General features: G+C 38.4%; 1 protein-coding gene across 1 annotated transcript in view; it reads left to right on the top strand.

Moving 5' to 3' along the window:
• The window catches only part of TG (thyroglobulin), a gene marked incomplete at its 5' end in the record, with an annotated part of 153418 nt that overhangs the window by 118924 nt on the left and 16962 nt on the right, over nucleotides 1-17532 (top strand). The window contains 3 exons of the mRNA XM_082754686.1: nucleotides 7076-7240; nucleotides 7999-8166; nucleotides 15528-15709. Of these exons, the coding sequence (XP_082610812.1) occupies nucleotides 7076-7240; nucleotides 7999-8166; nucleotides 15528-15709 (515 nt within the window). The remainder of the gene's footprint in view (nucleotides 1-7075; nucleotides 7241-7998; nucleotides 8167-15527; nucleotides 15710-17532) is intronic.

Below are 17532 nucleotides of genomic sequence, written 5' to 3' on the forward strand. Positions count from 1 at the left end.
CTCTGAAATTTCTAAAAGAGCAGGGGTTGGGGACGTCTGTGCCAGACATGGGAATAGGCTGAGGCAGAACTCTGCCTTTTCCTGAACCTTTTGACCTATATCTGTGGTCTCTGTGGTCTTTGTGCCTTTACAAGGGGTGAGGTTATGTGCCACCATCCATTGACAAGTGGGGCAGGACTCAGCAGAAAAGAGAGGAAGAGACACTCACACTAAAGAAGTTGGATTTGCTTAATAGAATGTGCTCCATTAGAAACGTGATAAATCTCCTCTGTGGTTTGTTTCCAACTCTTAGAGGAACAGATGAGTTTTCAGTGAAGGATGGTAAATAAATTTATCCATTTCCTTGTTACTTCTGCCTGCTTCTGGTAGCTATTTACTTTTGTGGGTGATGGGAGCCAGTTTACACTCTTGATGCATTCAGCTACCTTATTTTAAATGATAAGATAATTGATAAGGTAATGTTTATATCTAAATGGAAGAAAGTTTTGATGTAAGTTTAGTGGGGCTTTACGCATCATCTTAAAAGTGTTCATATCCTGTTATTCAAGTCACTAACCTTAGGCAGGCACCCAGTGAGTCACTTGAGAGAGGGGAGCATTGCGCTTGCAAGGCTCCCTCCTATTGCAGCAAAGAGGGATTTTGCAAGAATCATATCTAAAAAAGAAAATCTTCAAAAAGTTATTTTTGATGAAAGACAGAGAATCCCTCCCTGCTCCCCTTCCCCTTTTTTAGTCTGGAATTCACTGTGCTAATAGATGGCTATAGAGGAAGAAAATATTTATTTCCTCTTTCCATTGCTGTACTGACCTGCTGATGTCCTATCGCACTTTGTGCAGTAGTGTTTGCCACACATCTGCCAGTTATTTTTCCCAGATAGTTTATTAGCTGTGATAGAGGATCTCAGAGTCAGTCCCAAAGTTTTCTACTCCTCCAGATTCTTGAAGACAGACTTTGTGTGAAATCCTGGAAAAAAATGACATTGATGTCTTCACATACAGCCCTGCCACCTGGCTGTGTTGTAAGTGTGACTCTGGAGCACCTGCCATTATGCAGAATTAGATGTGTAAAAAAGAGAAACTCAGGATACTGAAATACAACCCTACAAGAAAAAAAAAAAAAAAAAAAAGCCTCAAGTTGAAAACTTCTGAAAATACTTTAAATCTAGTCTTTGTAGAACAATCTATTAAGCTAAATGGAAAAAGGAGTTAGTGGTCAGTTTGCTGCAACTTGTTCATTTCTGCAGGAGAAAACAAAACAAAACAAAACAAAACAAAACAAACAAACAAACAAAAAAAAACAGGAAACAAACAAAAACCAGGATACAAACAGTCTCTTTAATCTGTCAGTGAAAGCAATAGAAGCTATTAACTGAAACTGAAGACATCCTCAAACATAAATAAGGTGCCGTTTTCTGTCAATGGAGTGATTATCTTCAGGCACAAGCTGCAAAGGAGAAGATTGTGGTGTCCATTTCTTGGTGGCTCTGAAGCCAGCTTATGCAAGATCAGGTTTTAGCCAAATGTAAGCCTTGTGTTAAGTGATAGGAAGCACTTGAGCTCAGCAGCCAGGAAATGGAAGAGCTTCAGCCATCCCGGCGGTCAAAGCAGATGGTCTGACAGATACTTCTGGCTGTGAACTGCGTGCACCCGAGCCTGGAGAGTGCCTAGCTGTATGGGGACACAATCTAACAAATAAAATATTGCTGTACAGCTTACCCTTTTAGGAAAGAAGAAGCATCAGGACATTTCATTGGTTTGACTATTTTCATTAGATATATTTAAATCTAACTTTTAGGGTAATGCAACTGTTACTGCTATTTGTATTGTCTGTAGTATGCCTCTGGGCAAAAATGAAGTGAGCTTCAAAAGGACTCCACAGTGTTACAAGCACCAGAACTGTGTTAATTTGAAGGGCGTATTAAAGAGATGAACCTGGCTCAAGCAGGGTTTGCAGAGATCGTGATGTGAGGAGAGGAAGAAGGTTTGGGGTTTACAGAGTGTGGGTGATAACTAGTTGCAGTAAAGTTTCTAATCATTAGATCTGTTGTGAATCAGTTTTGAAAAACTTTGCGGAAGTGAGTTTCCAGAGTAAATGAGGAATTAAAAGAGGTTCAGCTCTGCAGCACGTATGGGAATATTCTTTTCCCAGTATGCTGGGAGACAGAGGTACATCTTCACAGTAGTGGGCTATTTATTTTTATTTATAATCTCATCGGAATAGCAGCAAGGGGTGCTATTTAACTAAAAGTCCCTGAACTGTCAGAAAACCAAAGCAGAAAACTTGGCTTGCCTAGACAGGAGTAGTTAGATGTGCTCAACAAATGGCAGGATGGGATAGTATCTGTGCAGATCTGTGAGCTGCAATGTCCCAAGAGAGCGGTTTGCAAGAGACACCAGCCTCCGCTCAGCTGATCACAGCCTAACATCAAAGCAAGGACTAGTCTTCATGTGATACTGGTTTGATTCATCAGCTTTTCACCACTGTAAGCTGCAGTGTTTCTTTGCATCTCAATTTCTTCTGTCCAGCTGAACCTCTAATTATGGAAAGAGAATGCTTGCAAAGCTGCTGGTCCCTGAACTAAACAGTACTTGAAAGCTTTGCCTTCCTTTTGCAATGTCATCGCTTGCTACATTATGTGCTGTTGCCCAACACTCTCTGCAATGTTCCCAGTAATCTATAAATTCAGAGGAAGAGTGTAATATTGCTGTTTGGGATTGCACAAGATAGCTGCAGCTACATTTTCAGCAGTTCAGTACTGAGTGCTTTCCTCTGGTCACTGTCAAAAATGTCATCAGAATTTCCTCTGATGGTAGTGGGTCAGTCTGCAACGACAACTGAAACGAGAGTTATGCATGTGTCAACTTCCATGGAGCCCCCTCCACAGGGTCAAGGGGTACTGAGATAGGAAATACCTGATGGTGATATGATGGCTATTTTTCACAATTTTACTGTATATTTTTTATTGTTTAGAGGTTTACTTTATAAAAACTGCTCTGCAGTATTATGTGAGGATCTCAGCCGTTGAATTTAAATGTAAAATTTAGTTCTTGTGTTTATAGGTACAGGAGAATTCCCAAGAGTTAAAAAGAAGAGAACCAACAAAAAGAACACAGTGTTGTTGTTTCTTTTTTTTGTCGTTTTTTTTTTTTTTTCCTTATTTATTTATTTATTTATTTTTTTGAGCTGATCTCATGATTTTTGGTTTCCTGATTCATGATTCTGTCATGTTGGTGGTAATATGGGTGTCATGTAATAGAAATGAACAGTCCCTCCACTTTTTTTGCTTCTGTGTAAACAGTGCTGTTTTTTTAAGCACACAACTCCTTTATTATTGGTTACTAGGACTAATCTCACACACACAAAAAATAGTTTTATAGAGAAAGAAACCAAAAGAAATTATAAGTGAAACTGTGTTATCCTCTGTGTCCGATCCTGCCTCTAATGTGGCTCCCATGTTTAGGGAAGATTTCTGCTTAATGTAAAAACTGTTGACTCAAAAAGGAAAACATTTAATTCTGGGCAGTATCCAGCTTCTGCTCTCACTTATTTGTTCCTGAGTCATTTTTTTGTTTGGCTGACTTTTAGTTTTGATGAGGATCAGGAAACAACGAGCCTGAATTGTGATATGAATTTGTTAGTCAGGCAACTTGTACTGCTTTGCTTACTTAAATTCCATGGTACTAGGAGCCTTGTTTCCAAAGCATGAAAAGCATTTCAGATGCATTGGGGTGGGGGGAACATAATGCTATTGCTTCCAAGTACTGCTTGAGTGATGCCCCAAGCTTCTCTACTGCCTGTGTCCAGTCACAATACAAAATAAATATGAATAACAGTAGTTGGAAACCACATCTCTTTCAAACCCTGAATGCAAGACATTCTTCCTGAATGCGGATGTTATCAAAAAAAGCAAACTGAGGAAGTGGCCATCACCATGGAAAATAGATGAAAAAAAAATAAGTAGAGCTTGTAAGCTTGTTCTAACCACTCACACAAAGAAGGGAAAACATCCACAGCTAGAATAAGGTTCCAAACAAGCCCTATTCCTCTTGAATTCCTCTCATCCTGCAAACATATTCACAGACATTTTGCATTTTTCTTTTACTTGTAGAGCTTGGGACATATCTAATGGAACTCCATAGATGTCCAGTCAAAGATTTTCCTGCCCAGGCTTTTAGTTCTCCCTCCACAGAGAGGCCAGGTTGGATGGGGTTTTGAGCAACTTGATCTAGTGGAAGGTTCCCTGCCCGTGGCATGGGGCTGGAACTAGGTGATCTTTCAGGTCCCTTCCAACCCAAACCTTTGTGTGATTCTGCAATTCTGTGACTTGTGGGATGCTTCTATCAATCGCTGTTTGACTCAGTACTTGACCCAAGGGCAGTCTTTTGGTTTGTGGAGATCTGAGGGGAAGAGAGTTCTGCATAGCTTATAAAGTCCTTGACAAGTTCAGAACTAAGCATTCACTAGAAATCTTCACTTAGTCCTTATGAGTTTTTGGACTCTGTGTGTCATCTGCTCTCAGCGCTCACTTTATCTATTAACTTAGCAACTATTTCCATTTTCAGAATTTGGGAACTAAAGCCCTCTATTTTTTTATTTTTTTTTCCTGAATGCTACTTAGAGATAATGGGTACTTGATAAAAACCACCTGAGCACTTTCAGATACAGTGTTGAGTAATACATTTGCAAAGTTCATGGATGAGTTCTGTGTAATCCTAGATGTGATTTCACTGCTCTACCAAGGAGGCATGCAATTCTTTGTTCCAAACAGAAAGTAAGGAAGCTGCTTTTCTTGGGGAATTTTTTTTCTGCCAATGTGGGGAGAGTGTTATCCCTTTTCTACTTTCACCCATCCCAGTTCTGGTGAAAATGCTCTTCCGAAGGCCAGGCACAAAAACAATATTCTCATTCTGCATCTTTGGGACACACCCACACACACAGATGCTCTCATCAAGGATATTTTTTGTTCTCTCTCATGATCAACTGAGTCAGTGCACCTAGTCAGCAGCTGGCTAATATCATGCCTTACAAACACAAAATAGGCCACCACAAGTCCCACGTGAGAATAAAGCCCATTGCTCACTCAAGTTCTCATCTAAATTGTGGACAGAAGTGAAGAATAAGACCAAGTATTGTTTTTTCCTTCTTTTTCAGTCCTTCTGTTCTCTTAAAACCAGAGATGGCTCTTCTAGTGCCCTAGGACTGACAGTCTTAGCTTTTTCTTTTGCTCATCTGAAACCTTCTGCAACGCAGTCATTAAGCTAATAAATAACTGATTGTTTCCCTGATCCCTTAAAAAGGAAGAGAAACCTTTCAGGAAGGCAGTAACACTTGCATACCGTGAACTAAAACCACTGTCTCTGCATCAAAACAATAACCTCTTTTATTTATTTTATTTATTTAATTATTTTTTAAACCAATTTCTACATTTGTGAGCTATGGTGTCCTGTTAGTATCAATGGGTCTGCTTGTTCAAAGTGTAAAAAACATCCTGAGTGATCTCTTGGCTTGGAGATTTGAGACTATTTCAAACTGAGGCTTTACCACTTGTTTTCTATTTCTTTTTTACTTGCTTCTGTTTTTATGCTTTTTCAGACTTATAGTTACAGTTTGAGCAGATTCAGTAAAAAATAAGTTAATCGGTTGAATAGATCAGTGTCTTTCATATCATAAATCTAGGTTTTTTTTAGAAGACGGAAGCTCATCTTAGCAGTTAGCATAGTGAACTGATGTAAATGTCTGGAAATTAGTCATTTGAACCATGTCAGAACTATTCCAGCCTTTCTGTTCTAGGTCAAATCTTATCAGATTTATGCTAATTAATTTGCATTTTTAATAAATAGTTTTTGTTACTCAGCAATGTTAGACCATCATTTCCTTTCCCACGTTGTCACAGCTGTAGGAAGGATAGGAGAAGAGTCTGGGATGGAGATTGGACTGTAGCCACATGCTCTGATTTCAATGTGCTCTGATTGATTTTCCACAGCTTGAAGTCAAGATCTAGCTATAAATTACCAAAAAGTGTCCTTCTGTTAATAGTCCTGGAAGCTCAGCCTAAGATGTAAAGATCAAACTCTATTTAAAAAAAAAAAAAAAAAAAAAAAAAAAAAAAAAAGCAGTGTAAGTAAAGCATACAAGTTCACTTTCCTTTTATGTAACTAACTGGGTTGCTGAGCAATATATAAAAAAAAAAAAAACAAAAAAAAAACAGTGGAATTAAAAACTAAGTGTAAGGTCTGGAAAGATATTTGGTGGCCACATATGAAGTTTGCATGGCGCATCACAATAATCAGCATATTTCATAGTCAATGAAAGCTCTGGCCATAGTATAAGTAAATAATAATTTCATGGAAACATGGAACCAGATGGGTTCTGGTTGCTGGGTCCAGTTTCTGGGTAATGTTGATACCATGTCAAATACTGACTTTATTGATGTCTTCAAGTCCAAGTGTAAAATGAGTTAGGCTTTTGATCCTGCTACCTCTGTTTACAGCTCTTCTAGATCCTCACTCCTCCTTGAATTAGCTACCTTAGAGTTCCTAGACTAAATTTATTTACAGTCAATACGAATAACTCAGTGACCATTTGGTCTTTTACCTGCATTGTCCTAAGGTATAAGTAACTCTTCTTCACTGGTTCACTTATAAAGATCATGCTCAATATCTCTCAGTCCTTGTTTTTAAAAGCTAAGCAAGCCAAATTCTTCAGTCTCCTCTTGTAAGATGGGCTCTCCATTCTCTGATGTGCCTCACAGTACCTCCTTTTTATCTGTTCCTGTCTGAATGTGTCTCCTTCCAGCAAAGTTTTCAGAAAATTATTGCACGGATGATCTGTGACTTGGTTATAGCCATAATAAGAGAGCCTTTTCAAAGGTCCTCTGAAATGACCATGACAGAGCTGAGAAACAGCCAAACTTCTCCTTTCTCCTATTCATCATTAGAACTTGCTCCTTATTTTTCAAATACCAGTGTTTTGCATTCTACAACTAAGTAGATTTTACTCCTCATCTTTCTTACCCTTACCAGGGGACCAGGTGTTTTGTCAGGATGTACTGACTGATACTGTCTTTCTTTTCCAGGGAGGTTCAGCTTTTTCTCCATCATCCATTATTACTAAAAGAAGAGCCCAGACCCAAGCAGCAGTCCTGGCTGAGGAAGTGGGATGCTCTTCATCCACAAATGGGGAAATTGTAGCCTGCCTTCGCCAGTTGCCTGCTCGTGTCCTCAATGATGCACAGACTAAGGTACACCACAGCAATACATATGCAATCATATAAGGAACCAACAAGACGTTTCCACTGACATAAAGCATTGAGGAACCTAAAAATATAAATTGGGCTGAATCCTTGTGAAAAAGGAACTGTACTGGATTTGGTGGAGTGGTGGTGATGTCCATGACATCTGTCTCTGACCTATGAATACTCACAGCTTGGTTCTCCTTCAGACTGAAATCCTTTTACACTACTTGGAAGACTACAAGTCTTCCAAAATTAATCCCAGTATAGTTTTTTCCTTCTTTCAGTCTCCTCTAATCTTCCCATGGGTGTTACTCTAGAGAAGAATCATGTCTCTGCAGCTCAGTTCTTGCAGAAAAGGAAGGGGGGAGGGATATCTGTGCTGTGTCTTAAGTGGGAGGCTTGTGAAAGCTGCAGTACAAGCAATTCCAGAGATGGGTCCTTTACCCACAGATTAAAACACCCACTGACAATACATTACTCAATCAGGACCAGCAGAGAGCCAATCCCTAATTTAAAATACTATTTCTATGACTATAAGACCATGAATTCTCTTGGCCTATTTCAGCTCATTTTACCTACTGAGTCTGTCAGTAAAAGTATTGCTTCTTGCAGTGATGAGTTTGTGCTTACATTAATACATCGCATGTTCACTTTGAGGCTATCAGCTCAGTTCTCTGAAACATAATTAAAACAGAAATGACCAGGGTACGCTAATTTAACTGCAGTATTATTTTATTTTAATTTATTTTATTTTGCTAACCTAGCTCTTAGCGATAAGCGGCCCATTCCAGTACTGGGGTCCAGTGATGGATGGAGTTTACCTCCGGGAACCTTTAGCTAAAGCCCTGCAGCGCTCTCAACTTCGGAAAGTAGATCTTCTCATTGGAAGTGCTCAGCAAGATGGGCTGATCAGCAGAGCTAAGGCAATTAAGGTAGGAAGAGACTAAGAAGCTAATGGTATTGCTATTATTTTAGTGATGACAATAATCATATGCAGCCAGGACTGTTGCTTTTTGGCTTCTACAGTTTGTGAGTTATACTCTATAGAAATATGTGAAGGTATTGTCCATCTCCAGCCAGTCTTTAGATGGATTAAAGGAATTATAATGTTTGTTGATAAATGCTTCTGGGGGAGATATGAAAATGTGAGAAATCAGCAATGATTTAACATGTATTTATATGGAGCAGTATGTTTTAGTGTCTCTAAAACCTTATTAGTATTGCAATGTCAGTTGTACCTTACTAAGAAGAAAGCAGGCTCATGTTAAACTTATTTTGTAGGTTCCTCAGTAAGGAACACAGCTAAGTCAATCTGTTCCATGCCAACCTTTTTCAGTGATAACCTTTTTTCTCCATTGTCCATAAGATATACGCTCTCTTGTAAAGGTTCTGAATAAGGACTAGGTATAGCTAAGAAAAGCACTCGACTGATACATAGGAGCTGAGATTTCAGGCCATAAGCTGGTGAAATAAAAAGTAGTTGTTACTTACCAAGCTGTACTTTAGACATAAGTGCTCAAAAGCTTCAAGTTCTTCCTGGAGGAATTGCACTTATTGTGAACCCTTTGTCACTATCTGTTCTTGAGACAGCATATCAACCTCTTCTAGTTCACTTGCACATCTCTACAATGGGAACTGTAGCATTTCCCATTTAATGTTATTAAATTAAATTAAATGACAAAAAATGCTCAGATATATGTTAAGAAATCAATAGGAGAATGTAACATGGCTGGGATTATTTTAAAGGTTATCTAAATGAACTGCAAATCTGTTGCTATCTTTCTATAACTCTGGGGATTTAATCTCTCTCTCAATGAAAGGTCAATCCTAGCTTCTCTTTTCTGGTAATCAGTAGCACATAGACCAATTTACTTCAGGATTAATGACAAAATTGCCCCTTTGACAGAAAGCATTTTCAATCAATATGAAGAAAGTTGATATTGATTGTTTCGTCTCCATCAGAAGTTTTCTGCTGTTATTTCATGTATTCTCTCTTGAAACTAATTAAAAGTGGAAGTCAGGCAGAGGAAATGGACTGTGATCCTTGAGGCTGCAGATACTGATCTAGACCCTGTAAAAGAGCAATAAACCTCAGTAAGCCAAGTACAAGTCCTGTGAGAAGATTAGGAAGTGAAATTCTTTCCTTTACCCCTACTTCCACATGTGACAGTTGTTTGTAAATCAGAAATGAAATTCCTTGGTGTACTGGAAGTCATGCAGCAAATCATGGCATTAAGGAAACCCACAACTGCGAACATCCAGCACTGTCACATTGAAATTAAAAGCAGAAAAAAAACAACTTTAATCAGAGCTCAACAGTAAAATGTTGCCTTTCAAAAAAGAGAATCGAGAGTATCTTCTTTTTATTTTAAAGGCTTGCAGAAAATAATTTTGAAAGGGTACTCAAAATTGGTGGAACTCAGCCCTAAGAAATGGTTGACTACCTTAACCCAAGAGACCTGTTTTAAAATCTCCTACTGTTGGAGATCCCCTGATCTCCCTTGGAAAGTGTTTAACTATCTTTACTTAGAAGGATAGTTAGCTTCTTTACTGGCTATTACAATATTACATGCCTCATTTGGTTTACTGCTGTAAGTCAGATTCCATCTCTGCTCCAAAAAAAACCACAGTATTCATGGTAGGCCGTTATATACTGTTTTCTCCATTTTGACTTCCTTAAGCTCTTTTCTTGTTCTTATTGAAAATTGCTGAATTTTTAAGCCACGTTTTCCTCTAGTTCTATCTTCTTGTGTCTTCATGTTTTGAGGGCTTTAGGGAATATGACTGTTTTGAATGGTCTGTCTTTCTATCTTCAGATTTTTACTTAAAGATATGCTGTGTGGTTAAAGATTCCTGATTTTTCCCTAGTGCATGCACTTTATTAATTGTTAGGAAATTTTTAAATTTCCTGCATTGCTGAGCTATTTGAGCATTGCTACATCATAGCTATGACCATGCATGGTTGCAACCAAAGTCAGATGACAAAATCCTGAGTAGGCCACAGACACATTTAGCTACAGTGAAAGAAACTGGTGCAGGTGGTGGTCGTTATTGAGAAGTTTGTGCTTTGTTTCCTCTGTCATAATGTCATATGAGATCCTTCATCTTTGCTAACTCTCCTCTTCCAACAATAGACCAAAAAGAACGATTTAAGACTACCCACACTGTGTCCTACTCTTCTACTTTATAAATTTGAAGGCTTCCCTTGATGTCAGTCTGACTTGCATCTCTCTGGGAACACCCACAGCTGTTTTCACTGGTATGCTAATGAAGGTGGGATGGCTTGGCTAATGGTAACCATTAGGCTCAACTCAGGTAACCAAGACATTGATCCTAGTTTACCTCTGACTACAACAAAGTTATTCAAGCTATTCTATAAAGAGGGGTTCAAACGTCCCTGGGTTAAAGCCATCCCTTCTTATCAATCAATATTGCAACAAGGAGAAAATCCACCTATGACTGTGAATGTGCTCCAATAACATAGTGAAAATAACCGTGAATTTATTTGGGCAGATAGACATCACAGATAAAGGGTACTGTGGCAGGTGTATGGAATTGGCAAAGTCCTTCTTTTCCATCTGTTTTAGGATGATTTCTTTAACCATCTTTCTTTAAAGAGACGCTTTTACCCATTTAGATGCAAACAAGCTTGAGACAAGATGCAAATCTTATCACCTCAGATTTAAGTTGCACGCAAGTTTTAGAAACTGCTAGCAGTCAAGTCTTAGGAGTGAGACTTAAACCTCTAGACTGCAACTAGACCTGAAGATGAGAAACACAGTTGGCACCGTGTTGTTCTGTGGGGTCTTATTGGCATTTGGTTGTGTTGTGTGCATCTGTACTCCTGCTATAAGACTACGCTTATGACTGGTAAGACCTCTAGTATTAAAAATGAATAAGAATGACAGAAGGTATGTGAGAAACCAGTTATGTGCTAGCAGAACTCAAGTTTTCTAGAATGCCCTTCTCTCTCTCTCTCTCTCTCTATATATATATATATTAATTGAAAGCTGAGGTCACTTGATGGTGCATGTATCAGAGAGTATGCTGAATATTCGTGCCTAATATCTTGCCCATGGAAGTGACTGTTTTACGGCATTCACTCAAATGCTTCTTCATGTGAACTGAGATAGATTTACCACTTCCTGGAGCATGTTGTACTCATCCCCAGTATAGCCATCTGATAGCTAAGACTAAGTGAGAAGCAAAACAATGGTTGTTTAGGGAACAGCAAGTGGTACCATAATGCATTATTATGTGGCATGTGGAGCAGTTAAGCCTTAACTTGTTATCACAACTCCCATGGCAGTCCTTCAGGGATATTAGTGGTGTACAGTCATAGATTAGGACAGCTGAGCAGAAAACTCTAAAAATATTTATTTAAATTCCCATCTGGGCAAAATTTTGCCACTGTGCTAAATGTGATGCTCAGGTGAGAGAATATAATAGTTCCCATTGGCATTATATGTACAGATTCTCTCATGTTGATCTATATCTCTGATTGTCTGAATATGCATGTAAGTTAGTACGGCCCTGTTTATGTCCTCCATATGTTCTGTACCTTCAACATAATCTCCATATTGCAAAGATTGTTGACATACTTTTTAGCTGGAAGACTAAGTTTGCAGTGTGTGTGTTTTATTTCTTACCCTAGTACAAATCTAGTCGGCTGCAGGACCCAGAACCAGGATATATGGGAGTGGATAGACAGAAATACATGTACAGTTCATTTACCCCATGTAAGCAAATAGATCTATGCAGACCAGATCTTCCATCCTCTACTATAGTACTGTCAGTTAATTTCTTTATGGGTAAAGGTATTCAACAGATGGCAGATGTGTATATATCAGCTATAATGACCTGGGGAGCAGTGTTCTGATAAATTCCATCAGTGAAGAGAATGGGTTGATATCAGCTCTTCATATTGCAACTAGCTGGAGTAACTGAAACACTTTGCTGAATGGCTAGCAGGGTTTTTCAGCATCTTTTGTGATGACATTAGAAAAAAACACTTAAGACCTAACACCTCTACATACTGTGTTAGTGTTATCACTATTCCAGTTTCTCAGAAAAGTATGTTATGCCCCTTGGAAAATGTAAACATCTGTTTACCAAACTGCTACACTTTCTTTTAAAATAAAACACTGTACCAGATTCACTCATATGCTCCAGAAGCCATCCTGCAGCCACAAGAACAGTAAACATTATTTAGCTCATTATTTGGGTGTTTATGACTGTTTTGCATAACCAGAGCAGTGAAAAGCAATGTGCCTGCTGACTTTAATTATTTTCTTACCTACTTTCTAAAAAAATATATAAAACCCAATTATAACTATAAGGTCTGTTGTTCATACCTCTTTAAATGTTAGCGGAGTGTAAATTATTTTACATAATGTGCAGCTGTTTCCACTAATCTGGTAGTAGCTGTTGTATCTGCTTTAAAACTGTTCCTGGGTTGTATAGTTTCAAAGGGGAAACATTTGTTGGACATGGAAAATTGGTCAAATCAAAACAATTTCTGAACAGTTAAAATGGTTTGTCTTTTTAATGTTTCATGGATTTTATTTTGACTGTATTGCTTTGATTGGTGATATCATGTTAAATTCAGATGTTTAAATTACATTGTATAGTATCCAAAGCAACACATATTGAAACATTGTATTTCAGAATGTGCAGTGTTAGTGCTGGTTGGGAAGAAAATCTCAAAATGTCTTAAAAATGCCAGTTCTGTTTTTCATCCAGCTCTGCCTGTTGAGTCCTTTTTCAGCTGACTAATCACATTGAATGGACCCCACTCAGTTAAAGATTGCTGAGAAAGGTCACCAGAATTTTTGGGGCATTTTGAAGATCACAGAAACTAGTACATAGGCACACTAAAAACCTAAAAGCGACCGCACTGAGTCAGATCAAAGGCCCATTTAGCACAGAACACTGTTTTCAGCAGTGGCTAAGACTTGGATGCTTGTAAGAATAGGGCAAGCAAATATGATACTTTTGGTAAATGCTCACTGAACCTGTAATCTTTGTAGCTTAGTGACTTCCTAACCTGAATTGGTCTCTCCATATTTAATAACCATCAACTGATTCTTTTTTTTTTTTTTTTTCCCATAAACTTCCTCATGAGACTTCATCTTCACCAGTTTTGATATCCCCAACACCATGTGGCAAAGAGTTCCTCAGCTTAACCATGCACTGACAGACTATCTGTCTCCTTTCTCTCTGTTTTTCAACCATATTGTTTATTTGATGCTTAGTAGTTGATGAGGCAGTGAATGATCAGTTCCTAGGATACATAATCAATAATCTCAATTATTTTCTTCTTTCTTTCTCTCTCTGTTTTAATTATCCATTACAGGTGTAGAAAAAAAAGGTAGCAAATCCTTTAAAAACAAACAAAAATAAAAACCAACAAACAAAATGAAACATGAAAATTGCTTTAAAACATGACATTTCATGAAAAATGCTTTACATTTATAATCTTGGTCTCTATACTGACACAGAAAAGCATGTGTTGACTATAGTTGCTAGTCAAATTCACCAGCCCCAGTCAACAAATGAGAGATTCCAAATTAGACAGCAGCAATGCTCCAGTGGTTAGTAGCATGATTTTAAAATCTACCAAAGCCAATGAAAAAGTTGCTTCTGAAATCAGTGAATTTGCAGTCAGGTCTTCAGAGATAATTTCCATTTCTTGCAGAAAAATATATGTGTCCATGCCACATGCAGACTGAATGATTTTGCAGGCAAGTGTATTATGCAGTTTCATATGTGGCTTTTGTGCGCTTGAAATACCGTATCAGCTCTGAGTTGCAGATCTTTTTCAGAGTACAGCCATGCTACTAAAACTGGCACTACATGACTCTTCAGTTTGCATGGGCCAAAATCTAGCAAAAGAATTATTTATTACAAATAAACTTGCCAAGATCTTTTTGGGCATTGGGATATTTGGTAGTGTTTTGAAATCCCTTGTAAAGTCATTTAATCACACTGCACAAAACATTAGAGCACATCAGTAAAGACAGGCCTAGGCATCAGCAGTGGGAGACTTATTTTCCACCTTTCATTTCTGTGAATCTGTTGAAAAGTAATTATTCCCTCTGTACTTTCTGTGTAGGGTTGTGGAAAGACCTTCGAGCTGCATGATGAAAACCAGCTGTGGACCATCAAAATAATATACTCAATAAAGCATCTCTGCTAACCGGACTGGGCAGACACTGGTCTATTTTATTTCAGACTGGCTGCCCAAAATAATATAAATGGTTTATTAGATCTTTCTCTCTGGAGCTCTAATATCAAATTTCATCCAGTGTTCACCTGTAAGGTGCTCTCTTTAGAAAGGACTTGATCCACAGGAACATTCAGGCTACAGTTTTGTTTCTTTCTGAGGAAGTTGCTCTGTTTCTGAACTTGAAATAAAATCTCTTTAAAAAAATAAATAAATTTAAGAGTCTGAATTGATAAAATAATAATAAAAAAAGCTTTCTTAGAGAAAGATGTGTTGAAAACTTCCCACAGCCTTTAACTTTGGTAAAAACAGGGTCAGATAAACAGTTTGGCATAGGAGATGGTCCCCCTGCTATCAATAATTCTGCAGTGACGTGTCCTGCTCTGTGGGAAATGCCTTTATGTCAAGAACAGTTTCAGTCTCTCAAAGTAATGAATAGGGCATTTCACTCACTGAAAGCAGTAGGGGGTTATGATTTTTGAAGATCATGTCTGCTACTTGCAATGGGTTTTATAGGAGTGGGTTTTCTCTTCCAAGGCTAAGGCAGATAGTATTCCAGGAGAGACCTAAAAAATGTTCCCAATAAACAAAACACATTTCTTTGTAGGTGTTTACTGAAGAGTGATATCCCCATATGATAGCACTCTAGAATTTCCAAAGGAAAGGAGCAATATCTCCCTGTCTTCCCTTTAGGTTTCCTGCATGAGTCCTCAGAACAACATTGGGCACATCTCCTCTAAGGAACTATCTCTGTGGACTATTTCTTTGAGAGTCAGTTGAGTTTCTGTAGTATTAGAGCTATATCATCACAGCGCTGCACCTAAAATTTGGGTTTATCTGCTTAGGGAGTCAGTGTGGTGGTTTTACCCATAGTATGTTTTGAGGAAGCCAATCCTGCTGTCTCATGACAATCTTGGGAAAGCAAATGTAGGAATGTCACCTATTTCCTCTCCTAAATAAGAGATCATGGTACAGAGGACTCATTCCAGCAAAGGGAGATCTGAGCCTGCATTTTTCCATAAAAAAAGGGTTTATTTTGTTTGCAAATTCCATGTGTTTTGTTCTCAGAAATTTGAAGAAAGTCAAGGAAGAGCCAACAGCAAAACAGCCTTTTATCAAGCTCTGCAAAATTCTCTTGGAGGCGAAGACTCTAATAAGTTCATTGAAGATGCAGCTACATGGTATTACTCCCTTGAACACTCAACCGATGATTATTCTTCTTTTTCCAGAGCTTTGGAAAATGCCACCCGGTAAGAAACTCATCCTATGTATGACTGTATGGTATTCAGTCATGCAATTGTATGATTAGGGTTAAGAAAGGTTTGTTTTGCTGATCTTCCATGTGCATTAGTATTCTGAATAATTTGAGAAATTCCTATGCAAATGCACAGAAAATAGGGAACAGGATTTCATTTTCTATAAGTCTTCCAAAGTCATGGTTAAACAGAAACTGAAGTAATTTTTATCCTTTGTGAAAAGTTTGAGTCGGTTTTCCTGAAACATATGTTGGATTCAAATTACTAATGTTTCTTTTTTACACTCTTTCATATCAAAGATGTCTTGGTAGTATGCACACTCTGCATCAAATTTTCCCTGAGCCTTCTTTAAACTGGCTTTTGTTCAAAAGCAATGACCCAATTATACATTTTGCTGCTTTTTCCTACTTTTTTGAAATTTGGAGATTTGACACTTGCTGTTGCAGACTGCAGAAAAAAAAAAAAAAAGTTGAGAAACAGTATTTTTTATTATTATTTTAAGTTCTTGTTTAGGTATGTGCTAGTGTTTTTTGTTTGTTTGTTTGTTTTTTCGGCAGTCAAGTTTGAAAATTTTGATTTCAACAATTGTGTGAAGGCTTATATTATGAAACCTGGAAAATACATTTCTTCAAAATGTTAGGCTTTCTGCAGGTGAGTCTCCAACATAAAGCACTTTGTGAATGTGCAGAAAATAGGCTTTCAGCACAATTCTGCCTCTTGCTAATCTCCGTTTTACCCATAGCAGAAGAATATATTGGGTCACATAGTGGCTTTGATATGTTTTACCCAGTAGCAGGTGCAGAGCTACCAAGTAGTCTCAGATCATTTCTCTGAAAGGAAGCAAACTGAGAGGAAATCTTACCTCCTTTTTCCAGCCTCTGTGCAAACTCTGGGGCTGAATGTTTAACTGGAACAGATCTTCAGAAAAAAAAAAAAATAATCAGAAAACACTTTCCTCATTCCTTTCTCTGTTTCGCATGCAGATTAGTTACAAAAACTCTTTCCATTTCTAAGGTGGTGTGTTTTATAATCTGGTGATCTGAACCCAATCCATTTCACCTCTGTTTTCAAGTGTGGCACCACTTCTACAAGCTCCCAGTATCTGTTCTCTCAGCATTACAGCTTTCTGGCACACCATGGGCCTCTTCACGGGACTTCAGAGACAAGGCTTTCCTTTCAGTAGGCCTTTGTCCTCCATGAGAATCGCAAGTGGTTGCTCCAGGGGAGCCTCAGGGAGTGGAAGATGAATAGGAGCCAAGAGTCACTTGGAAACATCTGATCTAAGACAGCCGTGACTAAATCTGTTTGGGAAGTCTTCTGGGTGGTCCAGGTGTGCTGGTGGACTGTGGTCAGAGAGTAAACAAGCCCAGGAGGCTGTGGGTTGAGCTGTGTGCCATTTCTCAAGTCCTGCACTGTGCCACGTTTGCCCAGGGACAGGACACCAGTCTCTGCAGTGTGATCTTCTCATCCAGAGCTTACCTCTATAAGGAGCTGTTACAAGCCAGGGCTGCCACATTTGGTCATCCACGTTCATCCCAAGGCTCAGTGTGGTGCAAGTGATGACCTTTGCAAAGCTACAGCAGGTAGCACATCACTTGTTTGCAGCAAGGATGTGCTATACAAAGAGCTCTTCTGACTCTGAGCCTGTAAGTGCCCCACAGCAGCCTCATGGATGTAGGAATTACCTAATTACCTGCTTATTTACAGCATGAAGGAAATAACTTTGCTAGGAAAAGAAGTGATTGGCTTAAAGAGTCACTCCAAACAAGCAGAAGGATCAGAAGTGAAACCACGACATCTGAAGATAACACTTTTTT

Source organism: Aythya marila (assembly GCF_965140915.1).
Source record: "Aythya marila genome assembly, chromosome: 2".
NCBI lineage: Eukaryota > Metazoa > Chordata > Aves > Anseriformes > Anatidae > Aythya > Aythya marila.